This window comes from Rhinolophus sinicus, chromosome X (genome assembly GCF_036562045.2).
Source record: "Rhinolophus sinicus isolate RSC01 chromosome X, ASM3656204v1, whole genome shotgun sequence".
NCBI lineage: Eukaryota > Metazoa > Chordata > Mammalia > Chiroptera > Rhinolophidae > Rhinolophus > Rhinolophus sinicus.
Genome location: NC_133768.1, coordinates 18778845 through 18796971, shown reverse-complemented (window position 1 = coordinate 18796971; position 18127 = coordinate 18778845). Strand labels below are relative to the sequence as shown.

At 38.0% G+C, this 18127-nt stretch overlaps 1 protein-coding gene across 6 annotated transcripts in view; it reads right to left on the bottom strand.

The window, feature by feature from the left end:
- Positions 1 to 918: 918 nt before the first annotated feature.
- Positions 919 to 18127, bottom strand: part of ZFX (zinc finger protein X-linked) — a 44071-nt gene continuing 26862 nt past the window's right edge. For 5 of the 6 annotated variants that reach the window (XM_019713805.2, XM_074324329.1, XM_074324328.1 and 2 more), the window contains 5 exons: positions 8835 to 8984; positions 8490 to 8633; positions 7972 to 8124; positions 7294 to 7434; positions 919 to 6505 (listed from right to left, as the gene is read on the bottom strand). In XM_019713805.2, coding sequence (XP_019569364.2) covers positions 5322 to 6505; positions 7294 to 7434; positions 7972 to 8124; positions 8490 to 8633; positions 8835 to 8984 — 1772 coding nt within the window. In that variant the 3' untranslated portion in view covers positions 919 to 5321. The remainder of the gene's footprint in view (positions 6506 to 7293; positions 7435 to 7971; positions 8125 to 8489; positions 8634 to 8834; positions 8985 to 18127) is intronic. The other variant, XM_074324331.1, reaches the window with a different exon arrangement.

Below are 18127 nucleotides of genomic sequence, written 5' to 3'. Positions count from 1 at the left end.
CTTTACTAGTGGGCTAACGCCAGAGGGCCACTCAGAATTGGACTAACCTTTATTGTTTTATGAGGATGGCATAAGGGAAACTCCTTCACTTTCCCGAGTCCCAGCCTGGGAGGGCTGGGGAGGCTGCTGCAGCCATTCTCTCACTTGCTCCACCTTTCTGGTGGGACAGCAAGCTGTCTCTCTATAGCTCACACCAGGTAGGGTGGGCCCCACACCTTCCAGGGACTGCTGCATCAGTCAAGGCCTAGACTGGGGGAGAAACAGATTCGGCCTCTGGGTCTCCCAGTCCAGCTTTACTAGATGAAGTCACACTCAGTTTGTGGTTTCTTGTGTCTATTTTCAATGTGGTTAGAACCCAGAGAGGACAGGTATAATTAGAACCTCCAAAACCACAACAGATGGCTCTGCAATACTTCCCCTTATTTCAAAGCTCAGGCAAAAGAAAATGGGTTCTGCTTTTAAAGCTAAACACAAGCATGAAGGAAAAGCAGAAACTGGCTTCTCTTGGAAAGCAAAACAATATAGGTCTAGTTAACTATTATTCTATTTTCATCAATGAGTTTAGCTATTTCTGTGACAAATCACATCGTGAATAAACAAATGCCATCTATAATTCCTAAGTAGGCTTTCTGCAGACAAGTTCCCTAGTGGCTTTACATCAGCAGGTCACTACAATGCCAAATCCTGTGTTCACCGATACCAATAACACAAGAGACCAAGCGAATAGGAAAAACCAAGTAAAGGAAAATCGTTCTGGAATTTTACCTCAAACTTAATAGACTAAGAATTTCCATCTTATACAGTGTTGGGAATTTAACTGTCATTTGTTTCCTCATCTCCGTATATGTGTGTGTGTGTGTGTGTGTGTGTGTGTGTGTGTGTGTGTGTGTGTGTGTCTATAGCCAACACTCCACTACGGTAACTTAAAATAGGAATTTATTTACAATAGCAAAGATGTCAAAAATAACAGGAACAACATATAACAAATCCAAGAATTATTTTATGAAAAAGGCAGGCAATATATACACAAAAGGTAAAACAAAATCCAAAAGGGCAAACTTAGTTTTGACCTTACCTAAACAGCCGTAGAATGTGGCAAAATGGTTTTTCAGATATGAATTACTTAACATTTGGCCAATTAATCATACACACACTTTTCAGCTCTTCTGTTTTATGTGCTTAACCTTCCTCTGAGTTCTATCTACCTTTGAGAAATGTAACTTAGGGGAAGCCACACAAGATTTATGAAGTACAGGCTATTTACATGTGTACTAAAGGATTTACTCATTGACTGGCAGGCTCACACTTTAAAAGGGTTAAACCCAAGGTATAATGTGTCTGAGCCCCATTTCACCTTCAACTGCTTATTTCTGGCGCGAGTGTGTTCGTGTGTGTGCATTTGTGTTTCTCGTCCACCACACAAAATGTTGCACCAGTAATCTCTGAAGTTCAAGTGCTCTAAAACAGTGTTTCCCAAACTTGAGCACACATCAGAATCACTTGGAGGACATGCTAACTGAGACACCACCAGATCACTGACTGGGTCCCAAGCCGTTTCGCAATCCAGTGCGTCTGGGGTGGGGCTGAGAATTGGTGTGATTAACAAAGTCCCCTGCTGCTGCCAGACACTGAAAACCACTGCTCTGAAATAGCACCCCTTTAAGATTTGGACTGGTCATGCTTTTTACATGAATCCTAGAACTTGTGGGAAATAAAGGAAATTGTTAATACTAAGTACTAAGTAAGATTCCCAGAGAACAGAGCAATACATGACCTGACTGCCTGGGATCAGACTGGTAAGGTGTTGTCTGTCAGGCATTCTGTCACAACTTAGTTTCTCAACAGGCTGATTTTGTCTGCTCTGCGGGTCCGGACAGATGCTCACCATGTCCTCTTGATCAAGTTTTGATTATTCACTGTTTGAAGGATTAGGCGAACACTTATTCCTACATAGCTGAAGCTCTGCAGGATCTTCTCTTTAAAAATCAAAGATGCCTCAAATCTATCTTGTTCTTTTTTAAGGACTGCTGGTAACTTTGATCTAACTTCTGACTTTTATTATGACAATGACCATTCTCTAGTATGTTAATGTCAACTAGAGCCCTCCAAACTGGGCACAAAGGGCTAACTCTAGGGCAGGGCTTCTCCTGTGGAGGGGGGGGACAACCCCCACTGATTAAATGTGCTGTGGACTGATACTGAAATGAACTTTAAGTGCTCTCAAAAACCACTTTATGCAAGGGAAATTTATCTCAGGGGAATTAGAGATGCTAATAAATCCTTTATGAAGATAAAAGAAAAAAAATGAATTCCAAGGACATGCTCATCAAAGGACTCACCAATCACCTCTTAACTTCTCTGAAATATTACTTGTAACTTAGCAGGGCTGAAATATTATCAGTATTTGCATCCGGGTCAACAAAATTCAAAGCAATCAAGCATTTTGCATTCCACTGCTGCATAAAAGGAATTAAGAAATGGGGAAATGAAAATAATCCACTGCTTTTGATGTTTATTAGGTTTACAAAAACTGTACATATTTTTTTAAGAAAAAGCATTAACTTAGTACTGGTATCAAATAGACTAAACATTCATTAACAGGAAAATATTCTGATTTTTATTTTTGCACGTTATTCTCAAGTACACAATTACAATAATGTCACACATCCCTATATGATTTTCTTTTTATGTATTTTACTTTTTTTACAAAGTGTACAGAGGGAGGGACATACAATATTTAATAGGATATTTCTACAGAACAATAACTTATATTATGTCCTTGTAAAAATCTGTACCTCTTTAAAACATTTAACTGAAACATCCATTTTTTTTAGCTTTGCTAATCAAAATTGTTTTAAGAATTAAAACTAGGTTGTAACTAATGTCAGTATATAATAGTGACTACAATTTAATTTTCTCTTTATACAGACAAATACATTTTATCATATTCACTTGACCAAACCCTTAAATACCTTTTAAAGGTTTCAATATTGTGCTTTAAAAAGAAAAGAACTGTGTATGATTCCAGAATATGTAAGAGAAATATAAAGTGTGTAAAATGTTGTGTTCTTTATCTTTCAGTTCATTTAAAAAAATATAGTTAAATGACCAATTATTTATACTTTCAAATTTTACAGAATGTTTTAAAATTAATAGATTTTTACTTTCATTTATGTGTTCTTAATTATCTCTGGGAAAAATAAAAAATAAGGGAGATTTTAAAGGTTCTCACAAAAAAACAGACAGAGCTTTCAAGAATAGTACTGCGGGGCAATGAATCACACAATTTTAAGTTACCTTTTTTAAAAAAGCACGTAATGGAGGCCAAGAGGGCACAGGAGTTCCCACAGGGATAGGCCCACGCCTTGGTTTTGACTGGCATTCAGGTTGGAGTTCATACCAGCCCAAAGTACTTGATTTAGACGGGGGCTAAATCAATCTAGCACTTCAGAGGCTTGCCAAACACCAAATAGTTAGATTTCTAACCCTATAAACTCTTGAATACAAATATCAACGGCAAGAGAAAGATGAAAGGTAAAAACCTAAAAGCACGAAGGGGACGGAGCACCATAATGAAGTGGCAAGGCAGCTATCAAGTGGGATAAAAGTCCTAAATCTCCCACAATGTGCCAGATACTCATGTGCTGATAGCCAACTTAAGGACCCCCAAAAATGTTTTGTTCTCCAACATTTATCTTAACCTAACCAAATTCGAATTAACTGAGTTCATTTTATTGAATGTATTACTCTGATTCAGAACTATTTGTTTAAAAATGGCAACTCTCAAAGAAACACAAAACTGTGAAAGACTCGGTGATGTTCCAAATAAGGCCTCAGATTTTCCTCATGCACTGAAAACATACCTTTATCTTCTAATCAATGCCAACTTGAGTGTTAAGTTTTTTAGTTTGCTAACTGTAACTAACAAATAACAGAGCAGACTGAACTTGCCAAGTATAAATCATAATTAGCACCCAATCTCTGGTACGTGGAGCGGTAGCTTCCATAGTCCCCCTCGTTTGGTGACACAGAGTTCCCTCATGGGCTTCTCAGAGAGAACTGAGGGAGGTACATTTGGATACTCAATAGCTTTTCAGAAAAATATAAAGGCATGGAGCTGAAGTTGTATGAAAACATTCTATCTAGAAACATCTTAACTTCTATTTTTTCAATTACCAAAGATATTTAAAAGAAAATATCTTTACTCTTTAAAAATACTAGTGTCCTTATTTTCCTTCTAATTCTTCACCTGAGTAGTCTCTCTGAAGAGCATGATTTACAAAATGCTCTCTCATACATCCCTGCATCTTTCATGTTATTGTAAATTTAATACTTTTCATTATAGATTTTAAACTACTACTTGGGGTTGTGTGTATAAATATGTAAAATAAGCAATACACACAGATACATGTTTTATATATATATATATGTGCATATATATAATTCAGGGTACATTTACATATATAAAGTTGCAAAAGATTCTATGAGCCACAAATTACCTCTAGGAGATTCCAAAATGCAGTCCTCAATAAGTCTCATTGGTAGCACACAACCATTCCAAGACAAAGCAGCACAGACAGAATGATCAAAATACAACAGGATCAAGCAAAATTTTTCAATAAAGTTTACTAAAAGTTTGCTACACTGACAAAAGATGTAAATACTCCAAAGAAAGCCCCCCCAAAGTATATTTCATCTGCTAAACAAAATGAAAAGTAAACACAAACCCAGCCACTGTTCTTTACTCAGCAATGCCAGGGATGCAAAAGCGCAAGTGGAAACTTTCATTGTCACGTAGTCTGAAAAGATTAAGCAAGACAAGTAAATGACAGCCATGTTAGTATAATTAGACCTGGCGGTAATATCTCCCATTTTATGTTAGTAGATGTCTCTGACAATTTTATTGTGAGAAAAATATAGGGGGAAAAAATGAGTCAATATGATTACTTTCGGAGTAACCAATCTAAAGTTACCTTAACTTTAAGTTAAATGATCTTAGAAGAGTACCATCAAGGTAAGCAAGGTAAATATTTAAATAAATATAAAACTTCTAAGATAGAAAACTTCAGTATAGAATCAGGGGTTAATTTATTAAAAGCAACTTTGCTTGCTGCTGCTTTTCCCCACTGATTAAACAAACTGAATAGAAATCAGAACACACTGTTGAACAAAATGTAAAAAAAAAAAAGTCAACTAGAGGCAATAATTCTATTTGTACACGGCATAAATCAATATACAGTATTTTATGTGAAAGAGACTGGCTTTAAAATTAATTTTCTGCTTCAAGGCCAACATCTCTGCAAGTGTCTGGAGAAGTATTGTTAGGGCAGGCCAACTTCTTTATGATGTCGCATGATGTGCTGGTTCTTTTCGGAAGGTCTTCGGAACCCTTTCTTGCAGTACTCACAACGGTGAGGATAGTCTTTTGTATGAATGGAAATCACATGCCGTTTAAAGCCTGAGGCATCTGTAGTGCTATACTCACAGTACTCACACTGATACACTTTCCTGCCACTGTGTGTCTTCATATGCTTTTTAAGCTCATTCTGTTGCCTAAATCCCTTTCTACATCTCTTACACCTAAACGGAAGATCTTTTGTATGAACTGAGAGAATATGGCGACTTAGAACAAATGGATCTGCAATCTTAAAGTCACAATGTCTACACTGGTGCATTTTTTTACCCTTGTGGGCAGCCACATGCTTCTTGAGTTCTGAAGGCCTGTGAAAGCCTTTATCACACATGTCACACTTATGGGGGTAGTCCTTTGTGTGAACTGAAATTATGTGTCGTTTCAAATCACTTGAGTTCGAACTCTTGTGGTCGCAATGCAAACACTGATGTGTTTTGCTTTCTTGGTGGATAAGAGCATGTTGCTGCACCTCTTTGGTATCTGAGAAAGTCAGAAGACAAATGTCACACTTGAATGGCATCTCTTTACTGTGCTTAGTTTTTACATGCGTTTTCAAGTTAGAAGAGTCTGCAGACCTATATTCGCAGTACTGGCATTCGTACGGCTTCTCCCCGGTGTGGATTCGCATGTGCTTTTTGAGCTCTGATGGATGACGAAAACCTTTACCACACTCCACGCAAATATGAGGAAAGTTCTTGCTGTGGACCGCCAAAAGGTGGCGATTCAATAACCCTTGTTCAGCTGTCTCGTATTCACAAAACTTACACTTGTGCATTTTGTTGGCTCCTTTTTCCTTATGCACCATTTTGTGAGTAAACAAAGCCCCAGCATGAGAGAAATGCTTCCCACACTCATCACATTCAATGGCCTTCTCTGCCTTGCTGGTCAGCTTGTGGCTCTCCAGGTGGTTGTGTAAACTTATCTTCTTGTTGGTAGTGTAATCACAGTCAGTACAGCGGTACTTCTTCTTGGTAAGGTGTTCAGGATGGTTTTTCATGTGCCTTTTCAAAAAACCTCTTGACTTAAACTTTTTCCCACAAATCATGCAAGGATAGACAGTCAAGGGATGTCCATCAGGGCCAATAATTATTGCTAAGAAAGGAAAAGAAAGGTGCATGAGTGATCAAACCAAGTTCTGTTCTGGTATCTTCAAGAATTTAAAGTGTGTGTTCTGAACACTATTGGACAAGCACTGCTAAGTTAGGCTATTTGCTACTTAACATTCCTATTACCATTTTTCAACATAAGAGATATAGCAACCTCATCATAAAGAGGAATCTGGTCTGGAAACTTCATTCAGTAGGACTGTATCAATCTCACTCCCGCCAGTTTAAAAAAATACATGAATAAATATGTAACTTTCATCAACTAGTGATTGAAGCTGTATCAATTTGGAAATTGGTGGGAAATTATGCATGAGAATAAAGTTTCATAGTCACAATTTCTGCTTTGGTTATTCCAAAAAACAATTTATGTCCATTTACAGTAAAGCCTGAATATACCTATAAAATTTTTAATATGTAACTCGGCATATGAGAATAGATAGGAATATGTCACATGAACTGAAGGCCCTATCCTGCTGCTCTGTAAATTATGCCTGCTTTATGCTGACATAATCAGATTCTTCAAATCTATTTACTTAAAAAAAAAAAAATCATCAGTTTTCAATTTTTTCATCCATGTTTGATCCATTCCATTTTATCCAAGGAAATCATTCATGAATATCACTGAATTCTTAAAATTATATTTTCCAATTCAATACACAAAAGCTACATGTGGTCTAGCAGCTGAAATGCCATCACAACACCTCTGTGGATACATACTAGAGCTTCATCTGAGAGCTCGCAAAGCACGCTGCGTTGTGGGACTCGTGCCCTCACCTGTTTGGTACTGCCTGGAATCAGGTCTTCTCCTTTTCTTTGGTTTTTGTTTAGCCAGTCTGCCGAGCCCAGCAGACTCATCTATGTGCAAGAGGGCACTTGCAGTGCCATTCCGGTTTTCAATTCCATCAGAATTATTACCTAACAATGCGCATTAAAAAACAAAATTATACTGTATTATAAATTATAAAGAATTAGGGATTCTTTATTAACTACAACAACAAAATGTAAACCATGATACTCATGAATGACACAAATTCCCCATTCTAAGTAATGGGTTTCATGACCACATTTATTCTAGTGAGCCCGTAGGAAATGGCCTAGCTTCCAAATCTAAAAAACACATGTCAGCATTTTGCCCCATGGACTCCCTTGTTGTCTCCCAAAATTGTAAAGCTTGGGCCAGATATAATCAAGATGAAAAGTTTCAGCTTGAAAGCCTGTGTACTTCTTGCAGTATATCCTTCTACGTAATATACACATGAAGGAAAATCCTGTTAAAAATAAAGACAAAAAGTAGACTTTATAAAATCTTCCTCTACTCTTGTCCAAATCAAATAACCCTTACAAGGTACTGGTATTTCAGATTTCTGAAACCTAAGACCACAGAAACCATCTTTCAATCATGAATTCATGTTCAAGAACCAAGTCAATCCTAAGAGCTGCTATGCGACTTACCGTAAGCTGCTGCCCATGCTATTGGCATAAAGGTTTTGATTTCATTGTCATCGATTTGCTGTTCATGTGCGGCGGCGGCTGCCGCTGCGGCAGCAGCATCCTCTTCTCCTACAATCACTTCCATATAAACTTCATCAGCAATTTCAGCAACATCTAAGTAGAAAATCATATAAACTTTTGTGGCCAGGTTTACAGAGATCCCGGGAAAGATTTCATTTGAATGCAGTAAATAGATAAGTACAAAGAAGGTTCAGATGTTCTATACCTACAACAGCACTTTCACATAGTAAGCACCCAAGTATTTTAGTGAATCATTCAATTCTTGGTTTTCGCCATAATCTGTTTGTAAAGCAACATTCTAAGCATACATAATGAGTCACTGATGTTTACTCTGGAATATGGCAGCGTAATAATCTCTACAATAATGCTACTTGTTTCCTTCAATTACTGGCTATATTTTTTTAAAAAAGAGCTACAGGAACATAAAATTTTCTCCCACAGAAAGGCCACCTACTTACTTAAGTCTTCATCTTCTTGCTGAGAGTCATTGACAGTCATATAAACCATCTTTTCCCTTGGCACACGAATACTGCTAGTCTGATCAAGTAGTTCAACTCCATGATCATTCTCAGGCTCGCTCTCCACAATGTCTACGGTGCCACCTATCAGGGAAGATGACAGCTCCAAGAATTCACGTGAAAACTTCATTTCTACCTGTTTTACTTATTACACTTGACATACTTTGCTATTGCTACATTGGAATCCTTGCTTACAAGTCCTCTTCACAAAAGATTTCAAGTGTTCTCAATCGAAACCACCCAAAAGTTATCAGGATGTATACTATGCTGAAGGTTTCCTCTTACCTAAGTCATCCTCTCCAGGGTCAGCTTTAAAAATGTACACCTTGATGACTTCTGGGCAAGTGCCATCCACTTTACAAGGATCGATTTCTGACTCCGCGTCCAAGGTCATTCCAGAGGAACCGTCGTGTTCTATTTTGCCAGCATCATCCACTAAAAAGGCAGGAAACACGTTACAAATAATAGTGGATACTTAAAAGGTTACTGTTTTCAAGTCTTTTTCATAAATATAATCTTTAGCCTGATTCACATAAAATTGAATGATTTTTAACTCAACACGCAGGGCATGCTGGGAAATGTGGCCAATGGTTAAGACAAAGCCTGGTCACGGAAGGCCTTGTGCAACCAGGCAGAGAAGCTCAGACTTGATCCTGGTAAGCTGGAGGTTTCTTAATCTGGTCAGGTGTCAACATCTCTTAGGGAACTTAAAAACACTGGCCAGTGCCAGCAGTTCTACAGGATCAAAATCTATAGGGATGGGGCCTGATATATAGACAGACTTAAAGGTTCCCTGCACCAGGGATTCTGATCAGAGGTTTGAGAACCTCTGCTATAGATGACGGGACACTTTTAAGCCAATCAGTGACAGGGTAAGATTGCCATTTTTTCTACACTATACTGGCCTTAAGAAAGGTAGAGCCAAAGGGATCAAGACGTAAAACAAGGATACCACTTGTGAGTCTACAGAAATAATGCAGGCGACACATGGCAAGGCCTCGAATCAGGACAGACGTAGTACAGACAGGGAAGACGGCTGGACTTGAGGCCTATCCTAGGACTGAAATGGTAGGACTTGGTGCCCAACTGAAAACTGAACGTGACAGAGGAGCCAAGGATAACTATGGGATTTCTGATTTAGGTAACTGAGTGACTGTGGGAAGAGATGTTAAGAGAAATGAGGAAAAGGATCTTTCTTCCTGCATGTTTAATTACTTTAAGGTCCCTAAAAGCTCTCAGAACTGGTGCCTGCCCCTCTCCCTCTGTGCTCCCAGCACCCTTTGATCGTTTCTCTCCGAGTATACAATTCACTGCATTGGCATCTGGGTTTCCCCCACTATCTTTCCACACTCATAGAGCAGAACCTGTATTTTCATTATTCAATCTTTTAAGACAGTCTGGTGGTAGATGCTCAGAATACTGATGAATCAATGATTCAATAAATGACTGAGATGCGAAGTCAGCTGCTGGATATTCCAGTCTGAAAGCTAAAGGCCGACAGATTTGGGAGTCATCAGCTCCGTGGTAACTAAGCCTTGCAATCACACAGTGAGAACCTTTAGTGTGAGGCAAGTGTAGACTGAAGAAGTCCTGGGAGTTGTCACAGTTTAAGGAAGGGACAAAAGGAGTTCACAAAGGAACCCGAGAAAGGACAGCTGGAGAGGTTGGTGGAAAGTCATGAAGGAAGCTAGGGCCTTAAAAATTCCAAGAATCCCTAGTAAGGTGCATGGCTAATGCAGCATGCACGCGAGTCAAGGAGAGATATCTGCACTGACTGGAGTAACCCAGAAGCCACTGGTGTTCCTGGTGAAAAGCAGTGCAGTGAAGGCTCTACGGGGTCAGATTAAAGTGAGGGGAGCAATCGGTGGAAGGTGTGAATTTCTTTAAGAAGTCTAACTTAGAATGGAGAACAAAGGGGCAGTAACTAGAATGGGTTGCAGGGTCAAGGCATTTTCTGTTTAACTGATAAAAATAGTCGTGCATGCACGATCTGTGGGAGAAAATATACTAGAAAGTGAAAGGCTGAAGCCAGACACAGTGAAATTTCTGGATCAAGATGTCAGAAGAAAAGGGAGATGAAGCTAGGTACAAAGATAAAGGAATTTTCCTTGACTAGGAGGAGAAATATGCTATCCTTCTGAGACTCGCGGAGGTAAACGGAGATGAGAACATAGCTACTTTGTGTTTAGAGAAAGCGGAAATGCAGAACGTCGGACAAGTTCATGGCTGGTGGCTTCAACAGCGGATATGAAATAGGACGCAAGGACTTTGGTAGTTACCAGTGAGTTAAGAGGTTGGGAAGCTAGAGAAAACGAGCTGATCCAGGACAAGCTTAATGATAGGACGAGTCAAAGAGATCAGTTGGTTAAACCCTTTGCGGTTTAAAAAAAAAGAGAGAGGTTCTCTGAACTCTGCACATAACTACCTAAATTCAAGTTTCTTGATTATGCTTTATAAAAATGGTTTGTAGGGAGAAAGAACCAGCATATGTCCTTATTTCTGGCCCGATGTATACTTACCCTTTCTCAAAGCTAAATATTTTTATGACATACTCAGCTGACGGAAGCAATGTTATTTTCTTACAAGTGGCTTTGGAATGTTAAACCGAGATAGCATTAGAAGGATGAAGATCTCACCAAACTAGCAGGAGAATCCTCAGTAAATCTGTTGTATCTTCAGAGAACTCCTCTCTGACAGTTGATATTGTTGATGAAGCTTGGCCTCTTTTGGCAAGATTTGTCAAAACTGATTCTAACAAGTATTAGAAGATCAAATGTCCTTGTATTTACAAAGAACAAGGTCAGACTAGCTGTTTTTGTGTACATTAGTTTGTCAGTACTAATAAGATAAAACCTTTGATGACTGGAAAATCTAATCACTTTGGAGCTTGCAAAATGTCATGTATTTAACTGTAACTTGGAGTAAAAGAACTTTCTGTTTGCTTTCATAAATGTGTGGGAAACACATTTCAAATATACAGGCTTATCTGAGCTGAGCACAGCTATTCTGTCACTTGGCAAGAGGAGAATTCACCTTTAGAATTTGCCCCACCAACTCAACCTATGAAATTATTCCAACTATGAAATATACATTAGTGATTTGTTTAAAAAATATTTTGATGGTCCTGTTAAGTATACAAAATTTCACTGTGATTTTAAAGCTACCATTAAAAATGAATTTCTAAAAACAAAGAAGGCTTCGATAAAACTGAGTCATCGTACGTATGATTTCTGTGTGTCTTCTTCTAATGTAGTAATGGAGAACTAGAGCTTTAGAATAAGGCGTCTCCAAAATAGAAGACCATAATTTCCTGAAATTAAGATTACTTCTAATAACAACTACCATTTACATGGCATTTCACAATTTCCTTAGCATTTCTATGTACTTTTATTTCACTTGATTCTCACTTTTTCCTGATAAAGGCTCTGAGATGGTATATGACCTGTCCAAAGTCAGTGAACTAGTGAGGGGTGGGAGACAGAGTAAGGAGGTGCCTGTCTTTAGAATCCAGACCTTTATTTTTATCTTCTGACGTTTTAAGAAATGTATGTTCACTATGTAAAATTTAGTATTTTAAAAAATTACAAATAGTCCCACCAACCAGATTCCATCATTATGTTAATAAATTTCCTTCCCAGTTTTTTTCTATTTAAAAAAACAAAACAAAACATGGCATCACACTTTCCTCAAGCCTTATAATTATCTTTACATCTCATCTAGCATTTTAAATTTCAAAACTGAAGAAAACTTTGACTTAGCAACAATCTCATTAGCAATAGCAAACCCATAGCAAAATATAGGCATATTTTATGCTTCAAAGGAGCTTCAGTAAAATCCCCTGAAGACCGAAAATTAGGGGATGGTTATTTGCAATGCTAATAGATACTACAGTATCTAAAAATATAGTCCATTAAGATTTCAGAAAACCCAGTAGTTCCTGGAAAAGAAACATTACTTGGAGGGGAGGGGGGGAAATACACCACTTCAAGTAAATTGCTTGTTAAAGGAACATTGATCTAAAATTTAAAAATCAGCAAAAACTAAGCTTATATGGAGAACATTTCATGGGGAATCTATACAATAAGGAACAACGGTGATTGTGACAGATAATAACACCAAACATTCACCCACCACAACCACATGCCAAGCATGATGCTAAGCCCTTAAAACATACCATTTACTCCTCATAACGTTATGAAATAGGTGATATTGTTTTGTTATTCTCACCTCTCTAAGCTTCTAGAAAAATTTCATTATAATTTTTGCCAAGATAGAAAAATACGCTACTGGATTGCAGTGTACATTAACATCACAAAGAGATCCCACTACACACCCTTAGATGCTGCCCTCGGTCAGCTTTCCCAAAACAGAGGTCCAGGCACCTTACTCTCTAGCACAGAACGGTGCCCCCATTTCCTAGCAAGTAAAATACAAATTCCCATCTAGCAACTGACCTCTTACCAAACTGCCTTCAGTTCTGTCTCCCCAGCAGCCCCGACTACCCCATGTACTCTCAACTTAAACAATGTTTTTACTATGCATATTTATAAATAAAAGGATGGAAGTATGAACAGTTTTAATGAAAAGTGGATACTGTAACATGCTAGTCTTAAACAAAAATTATTACATTAGCATTTACTCGAACCCGTGGTCAATCCCATTCCCATTCCCTGGCGCTCTAATCCCTTGCCCCACCCACCCCTCTTCATTTCATCACACTGGCTTGGCCTAACCACAAACTTGGCTAAATGCAATTTTCCTCTTTGTCTCTGCACAAGCACCTGTGCAGCTCAATCTGGTTGGAAGCATTCTTTCCCTCTTTCTCTCTCTCACCCCCCTCCCCAAACAGTTTTACTTTGAATTCATGACCCTGAAGCTGCAGTTGACCTTTTCTGCTTTCCCCCGTTTTCCACATTCTCCTTTCTCCTCAAATCTCTATTACCACCTCCCCATCCTCGCTCTCAGGTGATCTTACTTCACTGGAAACAGAAACAATCAGAAGACCTATTGCCTACAGCATCTACCCACCTACCAGCAGCTAAAGCCATGGACTCTAACTGTAGCCAAACCAGCTGTGTTCCTAACTAAAGCCCCTTCCTTACTGCTCCAGCACCTCTCCCCTCTCTACCCCTCCACCCTCCACTGGATCACTTTCATTGGCATACAGCCAAAGCTATCCCCCACCACCCCCACTTAAACAAAAACTCTCATCCCATTTCTTTGCCACCTCCTTTTCTCCAACTCTTATTCCACATCCTCTAAACTCACTTGAGTCAGGCCCGTGACGTCCCCAAAACTGTTCATCAAGGTCACCCGTGCTCACCCTCATTTCACCTGTCCCAGCAGCACTCTCCTCTGTGCTTCCCTTTCCCCACTCGGCTTCCAGGACCCAAGCTCTGGGTTTCATCCTCCTCCGTCCTTTGCAGGAGCCTCTTACTGTTGCAAACCCCAGGGCCTTAGTCCACGGTCTTGGTTTATCTCCAATCCCTTTGGTGATCTCATTCTGTCTCAGAGTTTAAATTTCATCTATATGCCAACAACGCCCAATTTTGCATTTCCACTGTAGTCGTTTCCCAAATTCAGATTTGTACATGTCTTTGATGTCTATGAGACATCTACCTCACAATTAAGTCTCTGCTCAAATGTCATCTCAGCAAACCCTGACTACTTCTGTAGCCCCAAATCTGTCTTATTCTCTTTTTTTCTCCCCAAGCAGTTATCATTTATGCCCGTGTACCTCTGCTAGAATATAATTCTCAACAAGGAAAAGGACTGTCATCTATTTTGTTCACTGATGTATTCCAAGTGCCTACAATACTGCCTGACATATAGAAAGCACACAATGTTCACTTGTTAAATATATGAATACTGATCTTGAAGTAAATGTTTAGTCATAATTAGTTCTTAACCCTGTAAAGAAAACTATAAAAACAAAAAGTCACATTTTGCTTGTCCTACATGACTTAATTTTAAAGCCAAGTATCTACTGTCACCCTGAAAGATGTGGAAATTAACACATTTATACCCCTCCACTTCCCAATATTTTAGTTTTATATTAAGTGAATTCAATACTCACTACAAATCCTTTTATCACAATTTCTCCATTCTAGAGTTCTTTTTATTGATTGATCCTTTGGTTCACTAGGTTCATTATCAAATAAGGCTGTCAAGAAGGGCTAATGGATACTACAGTCTCTGAGTTCCTAAATATTTAAAAATGTCAATCTATGACATTTTGGCTGAGTATAAAATTACTGGGTTACATTTTCTCAGAACTTTGTAGACGATGTTCCACTGTATTCTAACACAGTCTTTGTGTGGATGTCCCTATGATGTTTTAAAGTTCACTAAACATTACTATGATTATGGCTTGGTGGTTTCATCATTCTGTCAATTTCTTGAAACAAAAAAGATTTGATCTCTATTTCAGGAAAATTTCTTCCATTACAAATATTTTTCTAGTTCATTGGTTGTGACCCTTTCTTTTGGATTTTTCTTATATGTCTTTGTCTCCTTTATCTGTCTCCTATACATATTCATCTTCTCCATAATCATTTTTGTATCTATTATTTTTTAACCACTTCATTTTCGTGATTTCATGAAGTCCAATCCTTCTGCCCCTGGTTATACTGAGTTTCTCCGAAAATAAGACCTAACCAGACCATCAACTCTAATGCGTCTTTTGGAGCAAACCTTAATATAAGACCCGGTCTTACTTTCAAGGAAACACGGTAGTAGCCCCTAGAATCATTAGATTCTAAGCCATTAGACTGTATTGATCTCCAGAATTTATGCAGTAAACACAAGGGATTGGACTTATTCATTCAGTCATTCCCGGAACCACTTTTTATTGGATGTCTACTATGACCAGGGTTGTGCTTAATTAGAAGCTAACATCAGACCAACCGGTCAAAACACCTAAACTGACACCTAAACTGAAAGCTGAGGCTTCCACACTCCACACCCACAGGGGTGCCATTCACACTGCAGCTGGCCAGTTGACAGCTGCACACAGCAACCCTGTAGACAGATCTCCAGCACGTCCAAATGTGCTCCGCCTCTAGTTAATGGGCTTGCCATCTGCCCAGCTGCACAAGCCAGAAACCAGACAGGGAGCTTCACACCCTCCCTCTTCCTCAACCCTAAATTTAATCCAAATTCTACTTCCAAAATGTGTCATGAAGCAGTTTCTGCCAAACTCTATTGATAGAAGCTACTTTCAAATTATCATCATCTGTTGCTTACCTAAACGACTCTGTGTACTTTTTGTTTCTGATTTTACTCCAATGTCCACTCTCAATACTGCCACTAAGATGACCTTTCTAAACCATAAATCTTAGTATTAATCTGCTTTCAACACTTGAACAGCTCCCTACATCAGAAAGGTAGAGCAGGCTTCTTAGTGTATTCAAGGGCCTTTATGATTTGTGCCCTATTTTGCCACTCTTACTTCTTATTGTTTCCTCCATTCTCCTCACCAAAGACATGTGCACCCCAAATAAAAAGTCTCTGAACAAAGACCTTTCATACCTCGTGCCTTTAAATATGCCCTCCTTTGTGCCCTTCCTCCCTCCTCAGCCACCCACTGAACATTGTATTCCTCCTTCAAATTGAGTTCACCCCAAATTATTTTAAAGATGTAATAATGGTATTATTGGTTTGTTTCAAATCCCTGTCTTTGAGAAATATATATTGAAATGCTTATGAATGAAACAGTATGTCGAATTTGCTTCAAAATACGGGAGGGAGGAAAAATAAAGAGGAGGAGAGATGAAATAAATTCATTTATGTCTTCAACCAAGGTTCCACGGAACTTTGGTTTATAACACTTTCATAGCATTTGGCTCACTCAAGTGTACCAAAAATTTCCCACCATTTCTGCCCTTAGTGCTTCCAAAATACTTTGTATATCCAGTTATTGATCTTTTCACACTCAACTGTAATTACCTGTTTCTGTTTGCCTTTTCTCCAAGACTGTGTACTCTTAACAAGCCAGAGATTTTCACTGTTTATCTCTAATAGCTAGCAAGGTTCCTAGCTTATCGTGGCTGATTAATAAATGTTTTTGAATGAATGAAGACGTAAGAAAAGTAAACATGGACAATAGTAAAAATAGTTTCTATATGATTTCCTCTTTTTCATATAAACATAAATTGGGGAAAAAACATTTTTGAGATAGAAAAACAATGGAATAGGGTATATAGAGGCTGTATGGGTGGCTTCTGCTATAAAGAGTTAACTAAGAAAATGTTTAACTCTCCTCCAAATTATTTCCTTTGTTGAAACTGGGTATTCAGTAATATTGTGGATTTTAGTAATCACTGGACTTCTATTGGGCTCCTCCATCCGCCAATAATCACTATGTATCCCAAACTCTACTGCTTTGTAATATTCACTTTAAACGCACATACATATAAACACACACACACAAAGAAAGGCAGTATGTGAGTGGAGAGTAGACACTTTGGAATAAGACACATTTGAATTCGAATCTTTATCCTAAGGCTAGCTGACTGTGTAACCTTGGACAAGTTACCTAAACTGAGCCTGAGTTACCCAATCTGTAAAATAGTGATAACACGAACACTATAGGGTTGTTGTAAGGAAAACAATATATATTAAGTTCTGGTAGAGATACTATTTATTAAAGGTTTACTATTACCTATTTTTATTATTACCAACTTGTTACAAATATCCAACTAAATAATCTTTCTTGGGATAAGAAAGACTTAAGTCTTTAAAAATTTTTTTAAATTATCCATATTGACTTGACAGCAATCAAACCACAAATACAATCCTAAACATTTTTCTCCTGAAAAAGAGAGCTTCATTAACAACAAATTTCACCAAACTAAATTACGTCTTCTGATAGAAATGCCAATTGCCTCATGGGTCATTAGAAGATGGATCTGATGAGTCTAAAAGCATTCTGCACACATTAGCACCTGAGCTCTTCCTTTGAAATATTAATTCAAATGGATTTAAATTATATATATGCCACCACCCTAAAAGAGTTTAATAATAAGAATTAGTTAAGAACTAAGCAATCTAATGATTTATTAACATTCAGTTTTTATAAAAGTAGTTGCATATTGTAGAAAATAGTGTTTTAAATATAACTTTATCTTAATGAAAAAGTCATTGGCCTTAGAATATAAAAACAGCTAAATGGGGAGAACACAGTTATATTATTACTCCACACTCACTGTCATCAAAAAGTTTTATTCCAGTTATGGTCTGTACAAAGCAAAATTTCTAATTTTATAATCAACATGTTAAAAGTGGTAACATACCTTCACTTAACCGAACTAGTTTAAAGGGTTCTAAGCTTAAATTATTTGCTATGATTTTTGTTAATTTGTCTCTTTTAAAACTGCTTAAAATAACTGGAAGCAATATTTTATTAAAATGTATATTAGAAATGAAGCATCATATAGGTTTACATTAGAATAGAGGCTCCTGGCCAAGTGTTTGGTTTTTGGCAGATGGGACCCCATGCTCCAGAGGCCTCTGAGATGTTTTCTCTGACGTTACCCTTGTCTTCCATAAGAATGCATTATGTTGCTACCACATTCATT